General features: G+C 40.0%; 1 protein-coding gene across 1 annotated transcript in view; it reads right to left on the bottom strand.

The window, feature by feature from the left end:
* The window catches only part of CLSTN2 (calsyntenin 2), a 191,405-nt gene that overhangs the window by 20,083 nt on the left and 143,916 nt on the right, over positions 1–27,406 (bottom strand). Inside the window, exons 8-9 of the mRNA XM_042042426.1 lie at positions 14,789–14,951; positions 1,612–1,778 (exon numbers count right to left, since the gene is read on the bottom strand). Of these exons, the coding sequence (XP_041898360.1) occupies positions 1,612–1,778; positions 14,789–14,951 (330 nt within the window). The remainder of the gene's footprint in view (positions 1–1,611; positions 1,779–14,788; positions 14,952–27,406) is intronic.

The following is a 27,406-nucleotide window of genomic DNA, read 5'->3' as shown; positions in this document are numbered from 1 at the left end:
ACATCACTAACTTAAAAAAACCCACTATGCCTCATCTGTATTTCAGAAAATGAAGATGTTTTCAAGGTTTGAAAAAGCATAAAAAGGCAGAAAACAATCCCTTGTCTTCCGTTTTCCCTCTGCACTGCCAGTACAGTAAGGAAGCCAGTCATGCACGCTGGAGCAGCAGTGGGTGGTAGAACAGGGATTTTCCCAAGCCCATGAAACTGGGGTGACTCAAGTATTGTCAGGTTTCAGAGGGTAACAACAGGGGAGGAATTACTATGCTTTTAAGCACCACAGACCAAGTGTACAGTGCTTTAATTCATGCAAAGTCCCAGCAAAGAATTTACTATTAGGCATACACACATGGGTTCCAGAAATCCCTACCTGCTCCTTGTATGCACTGCCTTTTAAAAACAGCTTTTATCTATCTAACATATCACCCCTGTGACATGTTGCTGTGAGAAGCAGCAATGTGAGATACTTAATGATGTCATCAGTACAATAATAAAAGAATTCTTTGGGGTCTTTCCTCATATGTAAAAGTTAGAGCTAGCAAAATTCCTCCTTATCTTTACACTTTCAATTTTCATTTTTACCTTTGCTTTCAGAAAATGTGTCAGTTATACTACACCACTGCAACCCATCATCACCTGGACAGACATTTGGGCACATTTCAGGTCAGCCTGTACAATGGAAAGGTTTAGCTAATAAGATGGCATTAATCCATGGCATTCCCCCTGGATGTTCCAGATGAAATGTTACAGCACCATCCTCCTGGCCCCTGAAAACCCCACACTAAAACACCCCTGTGCAGTTTCTCAGGACGCATTGTCTGCACCCAAAGGAACTTCCTGGGTTGGAATTGAAGCTCAGCTCCTTTGGAAGTGGTATTTGTGTGCTAGGAAACAGCTTCATAGTGCATTTACATTAAGCAAGAGAATACTGTCACCAAATAATGGTGTCAGTAAAGGAAAACTGACAGTACAACTCACTGGAATAGCCAAGATCCTACATATGTATCCAAAGAATAGAACTTGTCTGAATGGATGCGAAACAATCTGGCTACCAGGTCAACTGAAACAGGATTTCCCTGTCTGTTGTTCACCAACTTTAGAAAAAGCTCTACATTACCAGTAATCATATACATAATGAAGATGGATAATGACTTATATTCAAATCTAAAAATTTAATTTCTTGACTTTAGGGTTTTCATTGTTCAATTTTCATGTACCATAAAGTTTTCCTCTTTGAACACACTGAATTTTAGAATGCTATTGCATTAGGACTTTTGTGTTCCACTGCTTTAAAACTACTTGAGATCAAAATTCAATAAATCTTTGCAATCACATCTATTTCTGTAGAAGTAACAAGCATGAAAACACAGCCTGGCAATTCTAAAATATCAGCAGTGCCTTACTTTCTGATCATCTAGCTCTGCAATAATAGAAACATTTTTCTTTGCAGTGTCACAGCTCTTCTACTGTTCTGTTTTTTCTTTGCATGATTTTATGGGAAATTACATTGCTTCTGGGAGTACATTTGTACTGTGTGTACTCTACCTTGGGCTCTCCACTTCATAAATCAGATCTAAATTTTTATCAAAGATGATGTCAGTTCATCCCTCACCTTTATTCCTTGGCCAAGACTCTCAAGAGAATTAATATCGAGACCTTCCTTGCAGGCCTGCAAACAGGAAATCACTTTCTGACTCTCAATTTTCCCTGGCCGGATTGTCAGACTGGCCAGGCTGCCGTGGAAATACTGAGCAAATCTGGGCTTGGTGACTTCACCTCCTACAAGAAAGAGAATGCAAAATGGTTATTGGTACCAACACAAAAACCACACATCTAATATATCACTTTAGGTTTTAACACATTTAAAGAGTTTCTATCCGTCTTAGCCAAGTGTATTTGAGATCCCGTTTATTGTGGTGCAGTGGAATGTCTTTGTGGGTTGTTGGGTGGGACCTGGTAGCAGGCTGTCTTTAAGATTCTTGTTTTTCCAGGATTGTATTCAGGTGTTCATAAAGCTGTGATAGCAAACCCAGTGCTAACAAGGCTTCCCAAATGTATAAAAGGAAGCATGTGATTTTTAAAAATGACCTTAAATACCCAAACGCCAATTTAAGAAATGTTTAAGTCCAATATTTATTTATAGGGAAACTGTATTTGCAAGTGTTCCACAACAAGATCAGCTACCTCTGCCTTTCTCCTCCAAAGAACACAGTACCAGATGAGCTGAGTCGTGGCTCTGTGTACATGAACTGCCACACTCCCTGTGAAGAGCTGCGTCTGAGCTATGCTGTGAACTCCCGCAGTGAACAGGGACCCGTGCACAGCACTACCCTGAAAGGCTGGGAGTGCTGTCCCTCACCCAAAGTGGATCACTTGGTGCCAGGTCTGGTCCTGTCACTCTGTGTTGCACCAGGCCCTCTAGACATGCTCAGTTTGGTTTCACTCCAGGCAGCTCCCAAGGAAGACTGATCTTTAGGAGCTGTCAATAAAACATGATTACAGACTGCCTGCTCCAGTGATCATGGCATCTCAATTACTCTTGGGACAGTTAGTGATTTACTCATCCTCCTTTAGGAGAATTTTTAGAGCTTGTCTTTCCTGCAAGTGTTATCTCTTGCAGTGCATGTGAATTACTGCCTACCTCAAGCCTGGGAGGACTAAAGGAGCCACACAGCAGTGAGCCATGCAGACTAATTGGATTAGCAGTTGATAAGCTGTTGATAAGATGTTGTAATTGGTAGATAACTCATCTCTATGGTGTTTGTAGCTTTAGTGTCAAACAACTTGTTTTTGCCAGGCAAGATAGCTCAAGCTTGAACTTTAACTTGAAGATCTGTGTGTGGATCAGAGCTGGATAGGGATGAGGTGGCAAATTTTTTTTAGGCTGCTTTTGTTACCTAGAAGCCTGAAAAAGCTTACTTCCAGTCTCTGCAGGATGAGCATTATCAAGAAGACTCGAGCTATTTTATACAGTGAAGAAAATACACACTGGTGTACTGACAGGAAAGAGGTGTCCAAGCAGGCTGTTTCATCAGAGAAGTAGGTAGGTTTTGTTCTTTTTATCTTAACGTTACAGCATAAACTGCCTCTCTTTTTTTTACCCCAAAGCAAGGTTCCCAAGGGGAGTTTATTCTTCTCCACTCTCATTCATTTGTCCATTACACAGAAAATTTCCTCTAGGCAGAAGTTTGTTGAGATTTCATAGAAACTTTCACATACACAACAGCTAAAGTTCAGCCTTTCTGATACTTACCAAGACAATTATTTGGTAATTATGTGGTAAATCGATAGTGCATTATGGGGACGTTGGCTTTTCAGCCAAAATGCTGTTATATTTATCTGCTTACACTGTCTTTCAAAGTACATATTGCCACTAATAGAGCAGTAATGTATCTAGACAGAAAAAGGTAAGTCAAATTAAAAAAAAAAAAAAGCAAACATCTCCTAAAAAGGAGGCAAAGAGAGAATACCAATTAAGAGCTTACAGAAGAAGAAGGAATCACATTTTGTTTGAAGCTTCACATTCTCATATCACTACAGAATTGTGAAGACAGCAAGTTCCAGGGCTAAAACACCAACACTAATCCTGGAGCTTTGAAAGTTAGAAACCTACAGTGAGTCTGCCAGTAGGTCTTAGTAGTTCCGAGGAGATGCAAAATAAGAAGCAGGCTCAGATCAGTGATGTATTTAAATGTGAAATACACTCATTAAAATGTATATGAAAGACCAGACAAGAAGCCAGAATGAAGAACTCAGTGCTGTGGCTTTGCCTGACAGAAACAAGCAGGATAAACCAAAGCATGCATGAACAGACACGGGTTGTTCTTGCACTTTGGACTAGTTCTTCTCTGGTATTCTTCACAAAGCACTTACAATTTCTAAGTCATTAGCAGTGATACAGTAATTGCCCATAAATCATTAAATATGCAGGATATTCACTTTGCCCAAGCCACACTTTTAAAAAATGCTGGTGCACAGGGAGGTATTGCCATCTTGGAGATGTATAATTTAAAGTCTTCCGTCCTGTCACCAACATAAAAGCATGGAAGAGAATATGAGTGTTTCCAGGAATAAGCTTTTAAGATACTCTGAAAATACAGGCACTACAAAAGCTTTGAGCATTTAAAGATCAAGGCTTACACACCCTGTTCACAGGTATAAAGATGGGGTTTGTGCAGGTGCATAGATCGAGACTGGACTGTCAAGGAGGTGATGTAATCTTTGTTTGGGAGAGGCTATCAACTGTTATGTACGCAAAAAACCCCAAGTATTTCAAGAAAATGTGAGTGAAAAATAGCGGGGAGTAGCCAGTGTCACACTGTGTGAGTAGAGAAAAGCTGCAGAACCATGGCCATGGTGATGCCAGGGCGATCCAGGCTGGGACAATGCACGTGAACAACTGAGAGCAGAGCCTGCAGGGCACTGAGGGATGAGGCAGTCTGTCCCCAGCCTCAAGACAAGAACAGCTGTACTTAATCTATTCTTGATAATATTTCCTGAGCTTCCTAAACTCTTCTGAAGACAGAGGCTCCCCAAGTACTCCACTCCATCAACCACTGACCCTTGAGGTGGACATTTATTCCCAACAGGGAATGTGAGCTGTCAAAATACAGTTGTATGGTTTTTCTTTGCCAGGCTACACGAGGACTTCTCTTTACATCTTCCACCTAACACTGTATGCTATGAACATCCCTGTTGCTCTTCCTGGAACTTATCTTGCTGAAGAACTAACCCTAATGTAGTGTTCTTGTCATGTATGTGTAAAACAGGATGTGCCTGTTCATCCAGGGCAGTGAGAACACCAGCTTTTAATCACATGAAAAACAAGAACACCTACAGAGAAAATACCATCTTATACCAGATTGCTAAATAAGCCTTCCATAAGCACCTTTTACCAGTGTTAAAGACAAAATTATATACCTGCCAGTTCTGAACTTGAAGGTGAACAGAAGTCATTATATCTGACTCTTCTTACAGCTGCTTGTAACTGCAGCATGCTGACATTTTGATATTCTTCTGTCTCAGCATTTTAGAATCTTCTCACCTCAGTGGGGTATGTTAGCTGCTGATGCTCCCATCACCAGTAATTATTAGATTGCAAATGGACAAAATCAAATGCAATAAAACTGGAAAGCAAAACCCAAAACTCTCACTAAAATTAAAGGAATGGCCTAAAGCCAGTTTCCTACAATCCTGCTTTCTACCTTGGTTAAAATGTTTTATTCATACTTGTTTCTGCTGTATTAGTGTGTTTGAAAGCTGTCTTTCCTTCTGCTTCTGCAATCTGATGTTCTTTGAGTGTTTGACTTCAGCTTCTCAGTGGGTGGAAATTTAGCCCAGGATGGCCAATCTCCAAATCCTAGTCACTCTAAAATTCTGAGCTCCCAAGACTAGATGAGTATAAATATATTTAATCCAGCATGAACGTGATAATTCTGTTGCATGTTTAAGCACAATGGATAACTGTACCTAATACTGATAGTAACATTTTACAGAATATTATCCAAATTCTTCTAAATACTGATTTTTCAAATAGAGATTCTTTGACCCTGAGCATGATTCATTTCATGTTCCTCACGTAGCTAATAGGCAGCTCAGTCAGTTCCACTGACTGAGGTCAGTCTGAGGTCTGACCTCAGGAGACTGAGGTCTCAGGCAGTTCCACTGCCTGGATTTGACTCAGCACTGATGTTACAACCTGCTAAGAAACAACTGAGAAAAGACACGAGCTGCTCCCAACAGCCCTTACTGCTTTAAGGGACTTTGAGCTCTTGGTTCTGACACCAAACTGAGCCTAAGCAACAACATTTTTGGGATATGAAGAAGACCTAAATAGATTACACAGAGAACAAAGTGGAGCTCCAGTGACAATGGTCTTGAGGTAATCCAAGTATACTAAAACTTGTAATGGTTCTGTATCACAGCATCTCCAGTTTCTCCCCAGAGCTCAGCACATCCAGTTAACCTAGACTGCCTCAACAAGGTTCACAGGATTTCTCTGCTGTCAGGGTCTTTTTGCACTTTCCTATGAGTGAACTACTGCTGAGATAGAGCTCATCTCCATGAAGATGCTGGTAAATTCTGAGAGAATGAGAAAACCTATTCCTCAACTGTGTTGTATCTTGTGTTTCACTCAGCACTATGTTTATTGATTGCTATGGATTAATATGCTGTGAGTGCTAATTCTCGGGGGACAGTTAAGTACTTACGGCTGATGAATGAGAGGCCAAGAGAGGAAAACAGAACCTTTTCCCTGCTGTCAGGGAATTAAGTTAATATCTACTACACTATGGTTTAGTCACCAGCTATTATTACTACAATTTCTTCCATGAAAAATTTTTGAAGCTACTGATTTTTTTCTCTTCCTTACATGTAAATGTTGTGGTCACCGTCACAGTTGTGAAGGAATACAGGCCACAGGGTTGTTCAGGTCTTCCTGATAAAACTGTGCATTGCTTTTCACACCTGACCCAGCACACACCAATGCTCCCAAAGTCTGGCAGATACAGGAGGATGGATGGTGGCTTTCAGCATTAATTCAAACCTTGTAAAGGGAAGATCGTGTCAACAGACTGTGGAGGCATCCAGAGGAGCCATGACATTCATAATTACTCACTATAATGCTGTTCACTCCTTAGTCATTGTCAAAGTAGCATTCATCACATCTTTCACTTGCTAAAATAATAACTGTTTTCTGGACTGAGATTCTTCTGTGCTGGTTCTGATCTCTTTTGCTGCTGGAATTATCTAGATAACTAGAACTATCAGGGCATGCTGAAGGGTAGTGTCCCATGATATTAGCTGCAGCCTAGAGGCACCTCCTGCACTGGGGCCAGGGTATTCCTCTCCCACAAAAACCCTACAAGCCTCTGACCCCTTGTGAGTTAGTTCCCTCCTGTGCCATTCACAGCTGGTGCCTGAGCTCACAGCGAGCCCACCAGGGAGCACAGCCAGGGAAGGACTCACCCAGCAGGACATGCAGGAGGCTGCACCCACAGACCCCTCAGTGGGGAGCAATCAGGCTGCCAATGAAAGCAAGACTTTCCAATATCAGTGCTTGGCATAGACCTAAAGAGTCACAAGGGACAGTTACAGCTACTGCCTGAAATTTCAAACATACCAGATCAAATGGAGAAGAGAAACCTACTTAATTTTAGCTGAGTATGTTGCAGATGTGTGTCTGTCTTGGGGGCAGCTCAGTGGGGATGATACATGTGGAGGAAAACAAATGTTTTGTTATAAACAGCTGAAGACTGCCAGATGAACAACAATTTAAGGGGGTTAAGAGCTGTTACCTGGCAATCACCTCTGATTGAAGCCATGAAGAGGTTCCACTAGATACAACATGTTATATCTGTTAGATATAACATTGGAGAGTCTCAGGGTTTGGACCTCATGGGGTTAAAATGCATTCATTAAAGAAGCAGAGCCTGTTTCCATGACACTTTTGTTTTGCTTTTAGTTTTGCATTGAGTTGATAAAAGTGTGACAGAATTTGATTAGCATTGAATTTTACAGTTGTTGGTTTGACTACACAGATGTAAAGTGCTGTTTGCATTCCTTACCAATCTCCAAAGAACAATCAGGCACGTCAAAACAAGTGACTTTACTGAGCTCACAGATTTTGCAGACTTTTTGCCCTATCCTAATAATGAGCAAGCAATTATCGAGGCAGTCAAAGCACAATGAGGTTTTCATGGGAAATGGTGAAATCAAGAGAATTTCCAACTAAGACGCGATTCTTTTAAGATATTCTAGACTCTGGTTATACTAAGCCAGATAATTAGGTAAAAATTGATTATTCAGGGTCCCAACATAATGATTGAATGAATCTGGGAGGAGACACAAGACATTCTGGCTCTGAAGTCCTCAGGTCCAAGCCTCCAAATTTATCCCATCATTTTATTATGGCAGTTTAGGGAGCTGGGCTTAATTTCCTGACAAGTAGATTGGCTGTTAAAAAGGATGAAACTTAACACAGATTTCAGGAGTAGCCCCAATTAGTGACTTGACATTTTATACTCCCAGAGCTTCTCAGCACAGAAAAGTTTTAGTGGGGTTTTTTATATCATTCAGATAAAAATTAATCAGAAACTGGTCATCAAACATGGCCCATGTTAAGCCTGCCCCTGCTCTGGGTAGATATCATAACCCAACAACCTCACACAGACAGCTTTAGGCTTTCAAGCTTTATCTGAAATATGACAAATTCAGAGAACACTATGGGCTCCCTGCTCTTACATGTCCAAATGCCAACGATCTCTGTGCAATGCATCCTTAAACCAAACGTGGGTATAACTTAACACTATTGAAGGTAAGGTTCTCAGGATAATAAAAACACTCTACAATTTTTCACAATTAAGCCATTACATAAATGTTGCTTAAAAACCCCCTATATCCCTATTCTCCAAAAAATATTTTTGTGCTGGTGCACAGTGGTCCCTGCAGAAATTCGATTAAAAATGGGATATATATCTAGGCTGAATGGGTGACAGATTTGAATGCAAATTCAGCTCTCCAAGAAAACACCCCCCTAAACTAAACCTTCCACACATGTTTGTGTTTCTACTACAGCTAAAATTCAGCAAAGATCTGTGAAGTGCACTGAAATCTGCCCCATCTTTCTCTTGATGAGAAGGACAGTGTAGCAAGAGCAGTGCTGTACCCATGGAGGCATCAGGACACAGATATTCAGCATCACATTGTGCTGAAATTGCCCCAGTGCTCTCGCATTAAGGTGTGTTTGTACCACTCCTCTGAGGTCTCAGGTTTGTGCAAGCTATGTCAGCCCCCTTGGCATGATCCAGTGGTGCTGGATGCACAGTAAGGGCAATCTTTATCTGTTGGATACCTTCATTTCTGGAGGAAGTACAAGGTTGAGTGATGCAGGCTGCTGCTACACTGCCCCCACTGTCTCTCCTTTCTCTGACCCCTCTCCAACTTTTAACTCTTACAGTTCTTCTTGCCTTGAATCATCAGTCAGTTCTCTGACTGCACTGGGTGATTTCTGTGTCAGAGGAGGGCTGGCATGTGAGAATAATAAGGATATTCCACAGAAGGACTTTTAAAGAAAACCTGATCTCTCCAGCATAGGCTAAGGAAAGAGGAAAATGACAGGAGAATAAAAAAGAAAAATAGAATAGAAAACAGCAGTTCCTTAGAAAACAGGAACTACAATAGCCTTCTGCTGTGTCCATGATAATAAAGTTGCTGTTGACAGGCTTCTCCTAAAGACCCTCTCTGTGCAGTGTCCAGCATAACTGCACTGTGAGGCTCCAGCACTGCTGAAGGGGTGGCACTATTAGAAACAGTGACTTACAGTCACAGTAAGCTACAGCATAACCTTGTGACAAGTCATTAACTTGTGTCACTACTTTCCTGACAGTGCTTTAGGAGCGAGACACAAATTCCTTCCCTCCCAAAATGCCTTGTATGAACTCAAGACCTTATCTTTTCAGAAAAACCATGAGGAAGTCTGTCTTCTGCCTCTGGTACAAAAAAATTTATTAGACTACCAAATCACATAACTCGCTCCCTTCCTTGGCTTTTGCCACTGAATGTATAGCAATAAAGGGATCAGAGGGGGAACCTATAAACCTTGGTCTAATGGAAGAAGTTTCTCACTCTGTAAAAGGGTCCATTTGCTATGTCCTCAGATAAACTGAATCAGAAATAATGAACTCAGAGGAGAACTTCCTGGGGTAAGCTCTTGTAAAGTGCACTCCAGGACAAGCTAACGATTTGTTTGCATTGCTCAGGAGAATGAAACAGGATGTTAAAACCTAAAAGGGAGAATAAGAACATAAGATCATGAAGTCTGATTCTATTCTTGCTTTGATGCAGATTTAAGTGACCTGAGGAAAAATCATCTACCCTCTGGATACTGCACTTTATCCCCACAGAGTACAGGTGACTCTCCCGCCTTGCTGCACAATTGTGTGACCTCTTCATTATTTAAAAAGATCTTGAGACTCTTAAGGTAAAAGGACAAATCTAAAAGCATTTTTATGCTAAAGAAGAAAAAGAGTAGTAATGAGAACCAAAGCTGAGCCTTGGGGAGTTCTCTCCTATCCCAATAAACCATGTTTGCTTTTAATATCCATTCAGGGAAGAAGGGGTTCAGAGACAGGGCCTTTTCTCTGCTGTTCTCTTTGGTGTCTTTTGTTCTAGGAGGCAGACGTGCAAGCAAGTCAATTTTGTCCTTTAGATACCCTGAGAGAGTAATTTGGCCTGAAAATTTCTTTCACCGTTAGAGACAGAGCAGCACTTTGGCCTTAAATAACCTGACCTACATCAAAATCACAGCCTTAACAATCATCAGTGAGACCAGTGATGTGAACAAAATTTTAAAGATGCTAAGATTAAGTTACATAATTAACCCTATCTACCTGCAGAGAAAGCTGTCAAACTTCACCAGGATACAGAAAGGGCTAATTCCAAGAACAGCTGTACCAGGTGTTTATTTCTGCGGTCAGTTAGTTCACTCAGAGCCCAGTTTGTTTAGCTCTGTGGTCAGTATTACCTTTTCCCAGGCCTCACATCACTGAAATCACAGGTAAGGAGTAAGTTGGGATTTGCCATGCATGAAGGCTGGCACTGTGTTGGAGTTTAGGTTCTACCTGTCACTGCTCCTGGGTCACAGGTAACCAAACCAACATCAACAGTTTAGCCTAAACTCCCACCCTCAAATAAACCACCCCCACTCAAGTACAGCAGTACTGAACATCAACTACACAAAAAATAGTTCACTCTGGGCTAACCATTGTGAAGGACCCTAAATCAATGAGGTAGCTCTGCTTAGATCCTCCTTTTAATAAGCTCCCTGAAGAAAGAACCAAGGTTTTTATGTTAAAAAAGGAAAATTATACCACAGTAACATACAGACTACCTAATTTTAAGTAGATAAGGTTCATATTGATTATGCCAGAACAAATCATGCAACTTTCCTCATGCCCAGTGTGTCACCTGAGCTGGGAACTGTTCCCCAGGCTTGATTATAAGTAATTGGGCCACTTCCTGGGCTGCAGTAAATCTGACCCTGTGCCTGACAGACCCTGGGAAGGGTCTCTTCGATCACTTTTAAAGCCTGTCTTTCCGCTCTTTTAATGATATTCACTCCCTGCTTGTCTCCAAGAATCTGCCCTTTAGGAAAAGGCTAATTTCCCCTCCTTTTTGTAGAGTCCTAGCACTCAAATCACATTATTTAAAGAAATTTTGCATAAAGTCAGGAACAAAGAAATCAGGCAAGATTTTTATACTGCCAGGGAAAGGGTAAAGATGTGGGAGAGATTTGCTTATTCCACAGACAAACCAAGGCACAGTGAGCACATCATAGGCTAAAGTTTAATTTTGTCACATAAGCCTGAGAAATTACACATTTAGTTTGTTTTCATGCTATGGTCAGGAGAACAGCACTGATCTTAAACTGCTCTTATATTTCACTTGAGCTGAAGGTAGAAATAAAACCCAACCTAACTTTTCATAATGGATGCTACAAACAAGGCTATAAAAGTCAGAAAACAGTTACTCAGGCATTGAAATATTAATAATAGGAAATAATAATCTTAAAGAAAAGAATTTTCCATGTCCAAGATTCCTGCATGATATAACTCTGAGAAAGACAAGGAGGAGGTGCAGGCATGATGCTTGCTGCATAACCCCAGGATGAGGATCAGTGTAAGTGATGGAAAGATCAGGGCTCAAAGAGTCACTTGTATCACAGAGGACACTCAGGCTCCTAAAGAAGCAGCAGAACAATTCCCAGTTTCCAGACTAGAACTGAACATTTTCATATCTGAGAGGGTAAATCCCTCATAGCAGTATCAGACTTTCCTATTAGTGCTAACAGAGCAAATTGCAATTCTTGTTCTTGATTTTTCACTGTCCTCTAAATACACTCTTCCTGCTCCCTGCCAGTTCTTCAGCTGCCCCACAGCCACAATGACTTTTGGCTGTCAGCAAATCAGAATCAGTGTGGGAAGAAAAAAGGAATGTTATTTCTTCTGATTCATTTACTTGTCTGAGTTGAGACTGTTTTTCAAATAATTTGACTTTGACAAACGGATGCTGTGTACTCAGAACTGTAAAATGGTTTAGTAAAGACCTTAGAAAAGAAGGTCTTGCCCTTTCTGAAGGAGGAGGTTAGAGCAGTGTTCCTTTCTGCCAGTGCTTCGATGAAAAGGAAGGAAGTAGTCTTAGCACACCAGAGCTGGAAACTCCTCATAGCCTCTTAACACAGACACTCCTGAATGGCTTATGACACCAAAATCACTGCATATTTTACTGAAATAAATCACAGACTGTTGTAAAGCAGCTTTCTAATGCTTTGAAAATGTAGAGGTTTAGACTATTGTTACTAGCCAAAATGTATTAGTCTAAGTAGACCTTGTTAACAGTTTCACAGACAGTATTTATAGTTAAAATATTTATTTGATAGAGCCGCTTTTTCTTGAAATATACAAATTTTGAAAATTAATGTTTTGACTAGAATAGATTGGTTTTATATGTTGAATGATTACTATTTCACAGGCTGAAATGCAGCATGGAATCTTATTAACAAAGTGACTTTCCACACCATCCATTTAAAATAGTTTGAGGTGATCAAAACAAATGTATCAAAAGATAAGCTTGGTCAAAAGCAAAAGCTTGAAATCTTGTTTCACATAACCATTAAAGGTTTATCTTTTTGCCTGACACATGATGGTTTATCAGAATCTTTAGCACACTGTCTTACTAAATCTTAACATTTTCCTGAGGTGGAAAATTTGTTTCTACTTTTGACGAGCTCCAATTCTCTCACAACTAAAAGAGCAATAACATAATATTGCAGTAAATATTAACAGCAGCAATAGGTATGATTTCAGTAGTTTAAATCATGTGTTTCAGCAAAAAGGAAGAAGAATCTTATCCTGAATGGTTATTAATTATGCCATCAAATTATCCCAGGCAAAGATAAAAATGTTTGAAAACAATTGCAACTTTCTATTTGTTTAACAGCTTAAATACTAAATGTAGTCCGTGGTCTGAATGTATTGTGGGCCCATGTGAGGAGTTTGGCCTTAATTCCTTCTCTTCCCAATTTCAGATACAGAGACAGAGGTGCAAAGGGAACAAGATTATTGTTGCTGTTCTCAGCTGCCTTGGAGGCTGATGAACCCCACGGATGCAGAGCTGTGGCAAAGCTGGGACAGTTTTTGCTTAGGCAGGGCCTGTTCCACAGATACCAGAACTGCTCCAAGTCCCCCAGACGTGGCATCTGCAGCATGATTAACATGAGGTTCATGTGAGGCTGAGGGGAGTGGATTCCCACCAATACCAAGACTTTTAGGAAAAAAAAGCCAAACCACTAAAGACTGCTTTTAGAGAGTAACAAAAACACTAAGTGTGAATGAGAGAAGATAAGGGGAAGAAGTAGTACAAGTAACGCACAAAAACATTTGCGTTGACCTATGCAGAAGAACCTTGTATAAATATGAAGTGAGGGATTAAAATAATTTTTTTTTAGCACAGCTACTGAAAAATGGTGATTTTTCAGAAGGCAATACTCCATAATTATTCACAGCCTCTATGGCATTTGCTCATGTTTGGAAAGAACTAAATTTACAAATGACATTTGCATTTGCTAGCTCTGGAACTTTGATCTAAAAGTACTGCACCAATGCTACATAACAAAAAAATCAACCCATGCAAATACCAGCTAGACAAGAAACAGTCTGTACTTTTCCAAATATATGGGATTAGTGCAATGCTGACCAGCTTATCATACCTACCTCAGTGATCAATATGGTAAACTTAGCAAATCTTGTTTTTAGGATTAGCGAGGCTTCATTCTGCATGTTGTCATTAAAGATTGGATCTTTACCCCACTCATAATCTAACAGCTGGATTTGCTTTGAGTACTATTTATACTGAACAGCCCTGCCATGCATAAGATGTCCAAATTTTGCAAATAAGCAGAGATCAAATTGGCAAACAAGGTGATAATGGAGAAGGTGAGACCACATGAAAGAGTGGGGAAGAAACACAATCTATGTTAAAGCATTTTTTCCTGATTATAGCTTCCTTCACTTCATACTTTAAGTGGAAACAAGACATAATGTAAATAGAAAATCAACATGGAGGGGTAATGGAGACAACTTTACCAAAACAGACAAGCAGAGAAAGAGGAGCACTTCAGGTGTAAGGCAGAGAACAGAGAAAGCAAGTGGTGTAAGGACCAGGAAAAAAAATGAGAAGAATGGGATTATGAAGGGCAGAGAACAGAAAAAGGTAGTATCTAAGCAAAGGCCCATACAGGCACGGCTCAGGGGTTTGGACTTCTAGATTTATTTTACTCTCACTTTTGCCTCTGGTGTATAGCTGGGTGAATCAAGTAAATTACTGGAATTGCTGGTGAGATACATCCAATGTGAAGAGCACAGGATTGGGCCATGAGTTGCAAAAGAAATATGGGGCAGGGACTGAAAAGAGATAGCTGGAGTTCTTTAATATCCAGATAGTTTGCTTAAGGTTGGAGAAAAGGGAAACAACTAAGTGAAGACAAAAGAATACTATCTTTCACACTGAATACACAGACTGTATCCAGTATTTCTTTAGATGATGAAAATCCATGCTTGTTAATGTCCTGTCCATTTTATCCTTGGACTGGATTCATCAACAACTCTGGATTTACATCTGATTTTATACCATCAATCTTTTAGCAGTTTATTTCCTATGCAATCAGAGAGACAAGTAAGATTCTTTTTTGGCCTGAACTCCTGATTGTGCTGTGTTAACTGCTGTGATTTTACCTTGCCAGCAAGCCCCCACTGTGAGCTGCATGGCGATGTGGGAGGGGTGGATGGGCCAGTCGTTGGTCACCAGGTACGGCTCGTACGTCGTCCCGTCCATGTACAGCGTCACCACGGGGAACTCCACATTGACAACGTAGTAGTGCCACTCCTTGTCACAAATCTGGGAGACACAGCAAAATAATAGTTAGCTCTTACAGTGACTGATTTTTATATCCCACATGGTTTTTTAAATTGTGTTGTTTCCAGATTCCACTCATAGAAACTAATAATGTTGTTGCAATTTCTACATCTCTAACATTAATGAAAGCTAAAACAATGTTGATAAATACTCTTGGCATATTTGCAAAATACATGCGATAAATAGAGGGTTCTTAAAACACTTTTTGAAAACAAGACATGGATAGAAAATAGAAAAATCAGACAATTTGGTATTTTCTCTGTATTTTCACATTTGCTAATACACAATATTAGCTTCTCAATATTTACATATAGTGTTGAGAATACAAAATTTCATGTAAGAGACACATACTTGGCATGTACTGGAATAGTTACTGGGGATCCCTATTAGGTTCAGATTAAGAAAATATACAGCCCTTAGTCACTAGATTGTTGACTTATTACCAATGATTGCCATTATTAACTTACCACATCACTACTTAGAAAGTCCTGTGCAACCTGCCAGGACCTCTACAGTGCTGAAAGGAACCTGGGCCATGCTCTATGTAACACAGAGAGACCAGCAGTCTGTGTCCCACTGATTTGGGATTTGAACTCACATCTTCTCCACCCTTCATCTTTTGGCCTTGAGCTTTTTCCCAGATGGTGGGAAAATTTAGGATCTTTATGGTTTCCCTGATACCCGCCAGCTTTGAAAAGCAACGGCCACAGTTACACCATACTTTCAGGATGACAACTTTAGTGTCAAATCACACATAAATTTCTGAGCTGGATAACCAGGGATTACTGCAGGATGGCCAAATTCAGCTTTAGTTCAGAAATGTACAGCTGGATGAACCCGTGCCTCTTGAGAAAGAAGTCTGGTGTACAAATATCAATGTCTGCCCAATTATTTTTTTCTGTTGTTGTATCTTTATGATTTAAAAGTTCAAAGGAATAAATCACAGCAAACTGGTAGGATGGGTGGGCTGTTTTAAAAACAAAGCAATAGTTACAACAATGGTACTTTCAAGTCTGGAGAGATTCTTGTTTTGATGTATTAAAAACTGGAAATGCTTGAATGCAGATATCCTCAGATATCTGTGCTGTTTCACAGAAGCAAGTGGCAAGCAGAAAGTGATGTTTAAACATAACACTTTGTCCTTGGCCAGGTTAAGTGCTATCTGGTACAATATCTGCCCTTTGAAAGCAAAAGCTAATGTTTTGTTCCAGCAGACAAGCTGGAACAAGCCCTTAATCACTTCCATTTCAAACGGATACATTTATTACTGCAGACATCATAGCTCCACAGCAAGGGATAAATGCAGAAAGGGGCTACTGGAGGAAGCCTTTCTTTTGTTAGCAGCAGACAGCACGAATGTTTTCTGAAGGTTAAATGAACTGAAACCAAAATTCAAAGTAAATAAATTGGAAGACTGAAAACTTTACTGAACCAACAGCAACCACCAATAGTATTATGCAGCCCTGCCTTCCAAGGAAAAGCAGCTTGCCAAGCCCCTGACGGGCTCATTAGCATGTGATGCATCACAGCCACATGCAGCTGACATTTTATAGAAAACAAAACCTGTTTCTGAGAGACCTTGCATGGCCAAACCTACAGGATTAGTCCTGGCACTTTATGGAGAAATGTTCCACACTATTTCTGTTTTGCCACCCTAAACTGCATCACTCGGGATGCCCCAGGTGCACCCCAGTAAGTGAGCAATCCTCATGTTTAACTAAAGCAAGAGTACTTTGACAGAGCAAACCCAAACATTTTGGGTCATTTCATACACAAAGAGCACAATAATGTGTAGCCAGTGTAATTACTCCATTAGGCAGTTACATTTTTCAAAGAAAACGCTTCCTGGAAACACATTTCATAAATCCCGCAATTCAAGTCTCTTGCAGCTGGGCTCAAGTGCTTCCAAGAAAAATGCAGATGTCCAACTGTGGACATCCACACAAAGTACTTAGTAGCTTTAATTTTTCTTACACATTCTTGAACATAAAGATAATGCAGCTTGGTGAAGTCCTCGAACCATCACTTACATGCATTTCCTTAAATTTCAACACATAAACACAAAAAGCTTTGTTTTGAAGGGAATTTACACACTTAAAGTCCCAGCTCAGCTGTTCCTGAGATTTCAACAGCACGTGTTGGTCATCTTAATTGTCACACGATTTCAATCAAACTTAGGGACACAGACATGTGTCTATTCCTCTAAATGATCTTTCAGTGTAAAAACAAATATTCTACAGGGAAGCAAAAGTTACTTCCAAACTCTGGAATACATCCCAGTCATTCAGCAGCAGGCAATACTACGTGGCTGACCATTTCACAAGCAACAAAATAATGAAATAAATAATTGTGGTGTGTAATTTGTTATGCTGTCATTTCAGACGCCTTCTTTGCCTTCTTAACATAGGAAGCCAGTTTTTTCCTTGCATGTATTCCACAGTGGCAATGGAATGCAATATGAAGCAGTGAAGCCAGGAAAAGAAAATTATAAAATATACTACACTGGCAAATAAAGAAATTTTAATAATCTCAAGTTGGAAATTTATTTTAAAAATCTCATTTATAAAGCTATTCTAATGAGATAAAAGTACAGATGAGTAAGCTGGGCTTTCCAAACCTGCTGGATGGCTTGGTCTAATCACTCTATCACATCAGACTGCCTCTAGAAAGTATTAATCAAATCACAGTGAATTAAACAGCCTGAAATCCTAGTGCTGATTACAAGCCATTGCATTGGAATATGCTTTTATGAAATAGCTGAAAACAGCCTCCATATAAATCTTACAGAGTTTGTGTCCCAAGCTCTTGGCACCTTCTAATGAAAAACGTCAATTTTTGTGCTTTATATTAGAATGCTCAGGAAAAGACTGAAACCAAAGTTCTTGGTCTGAGAAGCATGTGGTGCTTAGAACCAGACTTTGGTGGTCTGAAAAATGCCCCATTTTTCAGCTTTGTCCATACAGGCCTGGCATGCACCTGTGAGAATTTGCCATTTCCAGCTCCTTGAGCTCCCTCGGGTCAGCTGGGGACGCTCCTGGAATGGGGGCCATGCACCTGCTTGGCTGCACACACGAAGGCAGCCTGTGCTCCCAGAAGTGTCCCAGTGAAGAGCCATCCATGTTCAACCACGAGCCTCTGCCGAGCTTCCTGCGTGTCCCTCTAGTGCTGTTCCGCAGCGCAGGGAGCCCGAGCAGGCCAACAGCTCTGCACATCCCCTCAGTGCTGCTCAGGGCACACCCTTAGGGCTGAGAAAGGCACGTGTGGCTTCCATCTTCTGCTTTGTGTGACTTTGCTGAGGAGGTGCTGTCAGGACACATTCAAACATCCTCAACAAAAGCAGGAGGAAGAAAAGGAAAGCAAAGAAAGCTCTCTGCTCACTGCACAAAGCACCACTTACTGCAGCTATGAGACAAAAATCCTTCTGCCTGAGTGGTCTGAACCACTCATTCAGTTGGCAAAAGTGGTCTGACAACCACTCGTTTGAAGAAAGCATCTTAATCCAAATTTAAAGCACAGAGCATGTCACTGAATTCACTTCTCAATGCCTTTTGTAGCATCTTAACATGCTCTGAATCCATCACCCCCATCCTTAGTCATCATTTATTACAGCACATCTAAAACACTGTGCCTGCTTTGGGCCCCTAAGTACAAGGAATATTTAGATAAACTGGAGTGAATTCAGTGGAGAATCATCAGAAGGGCCAGCTCTGGCCACATGAGGAGAGGCTGAGGGAACGGGGATTGTTCAGCCTGAGGGGAGGCAGCGCTAGGGAAGAACAGCAGCGCTAGGGAAGAACAACAGCTAGGGAAGAACAGCGCTAGGGAAGAACAGCAGCCAAGGCAGAAGTGACCACAGACAGGCTTTTCAAAGTGGACAACTCGCATTTTTATATCACCTCACTAAAGAAGGCAGGGAATATTATACTTAATGGCATTAGCATTATTCACTCAGCCACAATCCCCAGGACAACCCTCTTGGCCTTTTTCTGAAAGCAGCCAAATGCTTTGTGGCTCTGCTTCAAAACCTGGCCCCCACTACCCTGGTTCAGAGGACTGAAAAGAAATGAAAATTGGATGGGGAGACGGGTATTGCTTTGAGTTTAAAAAAATACCACCTTTTTCTCTCCATCTCTAAAAAAATCCTTCTGAAAGAGCTTTTTAAAAATTTACAAAGTTTTGCATTGTTCTTTTTCTGTTGATTCCAATAATTTTGATAGATTTTTTATATATTTTGAGACAACAAAATATTTTTATTATGCATTTTGGACATATTTTTATAGCACTGAGAGAAAGCACTGCACTGCTTACAAACAGGAGCTAAAAGGAAGGTTCTGAAAGACTGTTTCATTACACTTTAAATCAGGACCTAAGGAATAGTGCCACTGCCACAAGAAAGCCTAAAAAAGATATTAATTTGGAATTGGTTGGCAGTGGATTTCATATAAATTTGAAAAATTTACATATATTTGCAATTTTTCAAAGAAAAATGTCGTATATTTACATATGTAAATTTAAAAAAAAATTAAGCATTTTAGGCATTTGTTGAGTCATTCTGCCCGAGATTGGTGAGTTTGCATGAAGGCAATTCACAGGTGAGCACAGAGAGCCTTCCTCCTCTCCCACTCTCGGGTTTAACAGGGTTGTCTCTGAAATGGGATCTTTAAAGCCACTGAATTAGCTTTAATCTGTTACTTTAGAAACTCATTTATTATCTTAATCGTTTTCCTATTGTCAGTTGTCTGCAATTAAGGCACGTTAGTTTAAAAGAAGAAAAGGAGATACCTTGGGGCATTGCTGTTGCTATAACTGCAGCTTCCTTTTGATTTCTTCTAATAAATCTTTGCCTCAAATTTCAGTAGCTGAGCTACCTGCAAAAGCTGACTAAGCGGTATAAAAAAATAAGTTACACAGCTGACTTTTTGAGCTCTTTTTCTCATTGTCTATAAGCACTTCTTTTAAAAATTATTTTATTATCCCTACACCACCAGGAACAGAAGATAACACTGCTAAAAATGTCCTGGTGGAGATCTCAAGTGCGTAATTCAGCATGCAGATATTCAGTGTGAAGGATGGCATTGCTTCATTGGGTACCTGAGTTACCTGGTGCCTTTCTGTTGTCTAATACAATGAAGAAAAATCTGTTTCTGCTGTGAATATGTGGTTTTATGGTAAAAGTCTGCTTTTGTGGGAATCAACAGATAGTCACTTGAAACTGGCTTTGTGCTACAGTACAGTCTGTCAGCATATTCATTTTGGAGAAGAGCTTTTGGAAATAAAAGCAAAATGCAAACACTGACTAATCAAATCCATTCAGTCACATTAATTGCTGTATCTTATAGCATTTTTTATTCTATCTCAGTAACAGGCTCTGCACGAAGACCTATTTGTCCTCATGTGTTGGCTTTACTCAACCTATTGCTTCATTGGAAATGATTAAAACATCTCTGGGAAAGGGTTTGGATAGTCTTGACCACTAAGTGAAGGTGCGCAGATTGCAAATAGGTCTCCAGTATCTCCACAACCTCTTCAGAAAACTTTAAATAAAGCTCTAAAATATTCAGATTATGTACCAGGGGTTTTTTTTTAAATACTCTCTTTGTGGTTTGTGTTCTACATTTCTCCTTCAGCAGCTTCTTCACACGGCACTTTCCCCCCCCCGTCTGTAAAATCAATATACCCTGTCTCTGCAGTGCCAATAGATACAGTATGGAAATAGTAATTAAGGCAGGATGGAAGGAAAATGTACTGCATATAGGAAAAGGAGGCACTGATCCACACTCCCACAGTTAAATTTACAGGTGATACACTGTCACAATCTACCAAAGCAGTGTTTTTGTATAAGAATACTGCTGCACACGTAACCTACACATAAATCTTGTAGCTTGAACCTCAGCCTGCACAGCCCTGCTCAAAAGTGATCACAGAGTCTCCCTGAGCAAGCTCCTGAATTCTGACAGCTGGTGGTGGCAGTGAAGGAAAAACCCCAACCAGCCAGACTGCTTTGCTCTGGACCAGCTTTTCTGCTTTTGAGACTGGAGCATCGCCACTCTTCCAAGTGTCAGCTGTAGTGGCTGTAGGATGGAGTAATTTGTACTCCTTGGTGAGGAAGCTTTTCCACAGCTATCAGAGCTATATCAGAACTTGGATGTCTCTAGTACAGATGCTGATGTGATGTTACAGCTTTCGTACAGGGAGTTAATTTGGAAAATTAAATAACCATTCTCCTACAACTGCATTTGTAAAGGACTGTGTGTGATCAGTCCTAGAAAAAAGGAGATGAGCACTGCGCAAATTAATCCCTTCTTTCTGGAACCTCAGCTAAGTATCAAAAGAACATTACCCAGAGAAGGGAGCAGAACAGACTTCCCTGCTCCTCATGGAAGTCTCAAGGAAGTTATTGCTTCCTCACAGGACTTTGGGTGAGGAATCTAGAAACAGTTTGTGTTTCCTACCCTGGCTGCATGGATGAAAGGAAGAGAATTGTGATTATCCTGAGGTGGGTAGAGCCACAGGGATGTCATTCTCAGGGCTCTGCAGGCAGTGGCTCATGCCCCAGCTCCTGAATGAGGCACCAGTGACATTACACTGTGAAACCCAGCCAGCTCCCTTCAGGTGTCCCTGCACTGACATCTTGTTGAGAAAGCTGAGCAAAACAGAAGGGGTTTTCCACAACTGTGTATTTTGAAACAAACTGGAGGTGAAAGACTGGGAAGCACTTCCTTGCCCTTATAATCTCACTAATTGAAAGGATAATGCAGCTTCATGCTGATTGATTTCAAATTAGAGTTTGTGTACCTTATAAAAGAATTGTTCCTTCAATATGAACTATTTGGTTGGATAGTTTAGAAAACTGTCCATTAGAAAAACCTGCTGGAATTTCTTGTGTACCTGCTCAAGTAAATGCTTTACACAAAAAAGCACATATCTAATCACAGTCTTTCCAAACTGACATTTTCAACTATTTACTCACTGTCTAGTACATATTTTGTTCTTCTGCTTAACATTTATATGACTTAGACATTCACTAAAAAAAACAGATTTTCAGAGACTGTTCAGGAAACATCCCTAAGATTTGATATTTTTAAGAAAATATGGATAGAATATTTTGTTAGAATACCTTGAGCCCTGCAATATATTATGCAATATGGTTTATTTACCATGTTAAACAGAACTGTAATGTCCATTAAATCACTCAGAAAATTTGGTGAGGAAAGTTCCATTTTTTAACCTTTTTTTTTCTCTTGAGAAATACCCCAACAATACCAATTCATCCAAACTAATTCCTGAAATACATTTATACAGCATGTTTGCCAAGTATTTTCCTTTATAGCTACTGATGTTCCCATAGGAAATGCCTTGTTGCATTTTATCAGAAATTCTTCTTTACTTTGTAGTGACAAATAAAAGTAATTATTTTTTCCCTCCTCAGCCATTTCCCCTCCACATCCATTCAAAAGAATGCAGAAGGAAGAGCAAGCACCTAAAACAGGTGAGTCTGTATTTAGCACCAGACTTACAGATGTAAGACATGTTTTGATCTTTGATTTTCCCAAGATTAAAAACCTGAATCTTGCAGAACTCAGCAGTGTGTTTTATTTGGAGATTGACTGACACAGCCAATGTCTTTCATCTCAAAAAAGAAGCTGAACACAGACACTGCAAGTCACCCTGTGGCAACGGGGGCAAATTTCTCATTACTGTGGGTTAGTTTTATTCTGGTTTGTGTATCATAGAATCACAGAATCACACAGAATCACCAGGTTGGAAGAGACCTCTAAGATCACTGACTCCAACCCATGCCCTGACACCTCAACTAAACCATGGCACCAAGTGCCATATCCAATCTTTTTTCAAACACATCCAGGGATGGTGATTCCACCACCTCCCTGGGCGGGCAGACAATTCCAGTACTTTGTCCTCAGTTTAAAAGAGCGAAGTATACAAATCTGATTGTGAGTTTCCCAAGATTTTTTATCTGGTTTTGTCCAAGCTCCCTGCCCCATATGCTGGAGAGAAGATGTTAATTGTGACGCTGACCTCCCTGTTAGCCAGAGTATCCTCCCCTCCCTGTGCTGCAGGCGTTCTGCCAGGCAGAGCAGATCACTGCCTTGCATCTCAGCATCCCCTGCCCCTTTTGGAATCATAATATCCACTCTATTACTCCAGCATTTAATGAAGCCGACTTCATTCCAGCCACATACAACACTTGGAGTCATCTGCAAATGAACCTTCAGTGTGTAAAAACAGAAAGGATTTAAGAAATCTCAGGGCAAACCTCTATTCATTAACTGTAGAAAAAGAAAGGACAGGGAATGAAATAATAATCAAAGACATCTCTTAGCTTCTTATTCTGCAGCCCCCTGATAAGATCTTGCATGACCACAGTGCTGGCCCTTTTCCATCAGAAACCACTCTCATTTGAAATTTATCTGGCTGTTCACCTGCACAGATTCTTCTGTCTCACTATTAGAAGAGACTTGACAACTCTGTCCCATACCTGAAGACTTTTACGTTACTGTAAGATGGAGAGATGGTAAAACCAATTCACTGGTGCAGTCCTTTACAGCTTTTAGTGGCACATAGATACATATGAATGTATGAGATATATAGATATGCATATGCATATATAGACACAAACTTTGCGGTTTTTTAATTACAACCTGTGGGAAATGAAGTTACAAAAAACCCGCAGGTGCTGACAGGGTACGGAAACAGCATTGTGCTTGAACAGACAGAAATGGATACATGTTTCGATCTGAGACCTTGGCAAAGGCTGCCTGAGTTAAAACAATGAGCTTTTGCAGCTTAAAGCAAGAAAGTAGTTTTGTAGTTTTGAAATAAGTATGCCTTATAAGAGTAGAAATGTATTTTTAACAAGTAAAAACATGTTTTATGCAAGAAATAATAGTGATAAGTAAAAGAGTAAAGACTTTTCAGTTTAACAATAAATTTTATAATAGAGTTTTTTAGAAGGTTAAGATGTAGTAATATAAGCCTGTGCAACAGGCCCTAATAGCAAAATGTTGACTGGATAAGAAAACACGCACTGCAGCAAAATCATGTACAGTGATGATTGGTACAAATGCGTTAGCAAGCTTTGTGGCATTTGCTTACTGGCTTAAAAAAGTATATAAGGCCTTGTAGAAAAAAGCTGCTTTTAGCTACCTCAGCTTTTGGACCTGCCGCAGCTGCTGCTACCTTGGCACCTGTGCCTGCTGCAGCTGCCACCGCTTTTGCTTTTGCTATTGCTACTGAAACTGCTGCTCTTGATATTAGAGATGCTGTTCACAATATCTCTCCTGCCTCAGCCTTCAATAAACATGAGACTGATTCTGCAATAAATCATCTCTGTGACATCTCTCAGTCATCCCGGGACAATCCCCGAAATCCCAACAACAACCTAGAGTGAAACATTTGGAAACAGGGTTGTGGAACAGTTACGTATTTCTAAAGCTTTAAAGTAAAAAGGGAACACTGTTTTTAGAAAGTCAACATGGTATAATCACTGAAATGAATAAACTCCAAACAGCTCATATCGATGTGAATATTTTCTTAGACCAATTAGTACTATTCTACCAGTCGTAAATGTTCTAGTTGTAAAGACTTCACGGTACATTCAACAGCTCCTATCAGAATAAATTGATTTAAAAACTGTTAAAGAAAGAGACATTATCAGAGCATACAAAGATAAAAAACATTTTCAGAAACTAAGTATTTAATAATTGAGTTGGACTGAAATTTAAACTAAACTATTGAAGTGATACACAGCTAATGAAAACTGACACCTGTTAACTCTACTATTAAAGTTACTATTGATATTCCTTCACCTACCAAATAACAAACTCTTCGTAGGTAATAAAAAGGAAAATAATTTATATAAACTGTTATAATGGTCCCATAAAGAAATTTTCATGGGCTTAGGATGGATGTTGGTTATTCTTCACCAGTAAGGACATTTTTGTTGGCCATTAATCTCTCTCATCCTCTCTCTGCTTCATGTGAATAAGCCCAGTTAACATTATTTGAATGTGGTGCTCTGGACTGGGCCATGCCTCTTTCCAGGCTTTCTAGGCTGAGGGCTGGTTTGCAAAGGACAGTTATAAAGGGAGCAGGGCAGTGGCCTCCTGTTTCAGAAGCAATATTCCCTTCTGAAGCTGTCAGATACCCAATGAAGGGAGCAGCACTACTGCCAGCAGAAGTGAGACAGCCGGGAGGAGAACAGACCACTTAAAAAGTTTTCCAGGTTTCTCTACTATTGTTTAAACAAATAAGTAACAAACCAAGTAATTGCTATTTTATCTGCTCTTTTTTCTTACAATATTTTACTACCTGTAACAGGAAGCTTTACTGAACAGTAACTCATCCTGGTAGTATTATTTCCCTTTTTTCCTTTTTTAAAAATTCCCTTTATTTTTCTATTAATTAACACCAATCAATCACAAATTAACAAAAGGCAGAAAGTCCCCTGATGTCAGGGAATAAAAATAAAACCATTAAGGATAACGCAAAGAACTTTGCTTCAGAGATGCAGCATGGCCACTGCCAGCTTGGATTTGCCCTTGAAATTCTAAGGCTGAGGAGAGCAGGAAGAGCAAGGGAAGAGAGAGGCACTGTACCTCCCACTACGGATGCTGCAGCTTGTCAGGCTCAATAAAATATTGCCTTGCTCCTACCAGGGTGGAAAACTGCTCCTATCTAAATGGAAAGAATGATCAATACTCCGAGATGAATGCACTTTCTCCCTTATAATGAAACATGGGGACGTTTTTTTAGATCAACTTGAATCAACTGAATCTGAGGAATAAAGAGATCAGCCAAAGTCTTAGCCAGAATAAACACTACAAGTTTAATTTCCTGCCTCCTAATTTAAAGGGCTTCTATGATTATTTTATTTATATGCCAGATACTGATCTGTGATTTGTCAGTATAAATTTTCTGCTAAATATCTCTTTAAACTCCAAAAGCGACTATAAATGTTATATACCCAAATGTATATGTATATGATCAGAGATGAAAAAATGCAAAGACCTGGGGAGATCATATCTTTGGGAATTATTCACAAACAGAACACGTTTACCACTTAGCAAATCAGAATAATATTAAGGAGAACTACGAAACCCGCCCGATCCTTTGAGCTCCTACCTAACTGAAACAGCCCAAATACCTCCTTTATTTCCTAATCTGAGACCTGATACCTGATTGACATTATCTATTGAAGTGTTCAATTAATTTTTTGAATTTCAGCTATCAGTGCATTTATAAAGCATAAAACTGTTTTATTTCCAAATGGCATCCATTATGTTCCTGAGTACATCACTGGGAAGGGAGCACAGAGATTAGGGATGTTTTCATGTACACTGAGGCCCAAATTATGTTAGCCTTGTTTTCTTGCATTATTAATGTCCTTTCCAAAACTGAAAAGGTGTGGGCTTTCGAACAACCTGACTTCAAAGAGAGCTGAAATGAGCTTTTGGTCTGTGAGTTTGTTCCCTCCTCAAGACAGCACACATAGAATTCATACTCATGAGGCCTCATCATTCATCTTTGAATCTTATCTGGAATTTAAATCACTTTCTCTCATCTCCAGGATCTGCCTTCTTGTTAGGTGACACATGCAGGGATTCTACCTATTAGATATTTCTGTTAAGAGATTGGCAACAAACTTATTTTTCACTCTTTGGAGGGCTCTGTCTGCAAATGGAATTGTGGTCATAAACTAAATGAAATGCCCATTTAACACACCTCCTGAAACACACATTATTTGCTAGAAAACCAAGCAAATACTTTTCAGTTTATTAATAAGACTTAATCAAAACATAGACTTAATTAAAAAAAAAAAAAGACTATGAGTGTTAATACAAAACAAGCCCTGCTATTGTTTGCCATTACCACTCAAATATTAATATTCAGGGTTTTATTCAGTTTGCTTTCTGGAAACCTGGCTGAAATGCTAATACTCAAATGTTAAAGGTTACATTTGAGTCAGGCATCTTGACTGACTGCTGCTCCAAGGACTGAGGCAACTGGGAGTTCTGGCCACACTCCTGAAGGGTACTCAGTAACTGAGGATTTTTTTTCTCTCTGAGCATAAGGAGGTTGCATGAAGAAAAAGGAGGCTGTCACTGTTAAAAGCAGGATGATACATCCTTCCCTTGCTGCTGGTGTCTGAACAAATACAACACTTGATTCAGGCAGCTTTTAGAATGTTATACAGGTACAAAGACTGTGATTAATGCAAACTAGACCCCAGAGACAAAGAAAACAGGGTAGCTGGGGCTTGTTTGCTTTGGAGGGCAAACACTTGTGCTCAGCTCTGAAAACACCTCCTGAAGAGAAGTCCTGTCTTCTCCCTCTCACACAGTCCCACCTACTCACATCACTCACTTCTGTCAGACCAAAGGACTACACTCCCTTATCGATTCACATTCCACAGGAAG

Source organism: Corvus kubaryi, unplaced genomic scaffold, assembly GCF_017639235.1.
Source record: "Corvus kubaryi isolate FWS band 111438036 unplaced genomic scaffold, C.kubaryi_AGA036_p1.0 37397, whole genome shotgun sequence".
Lineage (NCBI taxonomy): Eukaryota > Metazoa > Chordata > Aves > Passeriformes > Corvidae > Corvus > Corvus kubaryi.
The sequence above is the reverse complement of the archived record's forward strand: the minus strand, read 5'-3'. Positions and strand labels throughout refer to the sequence as shown.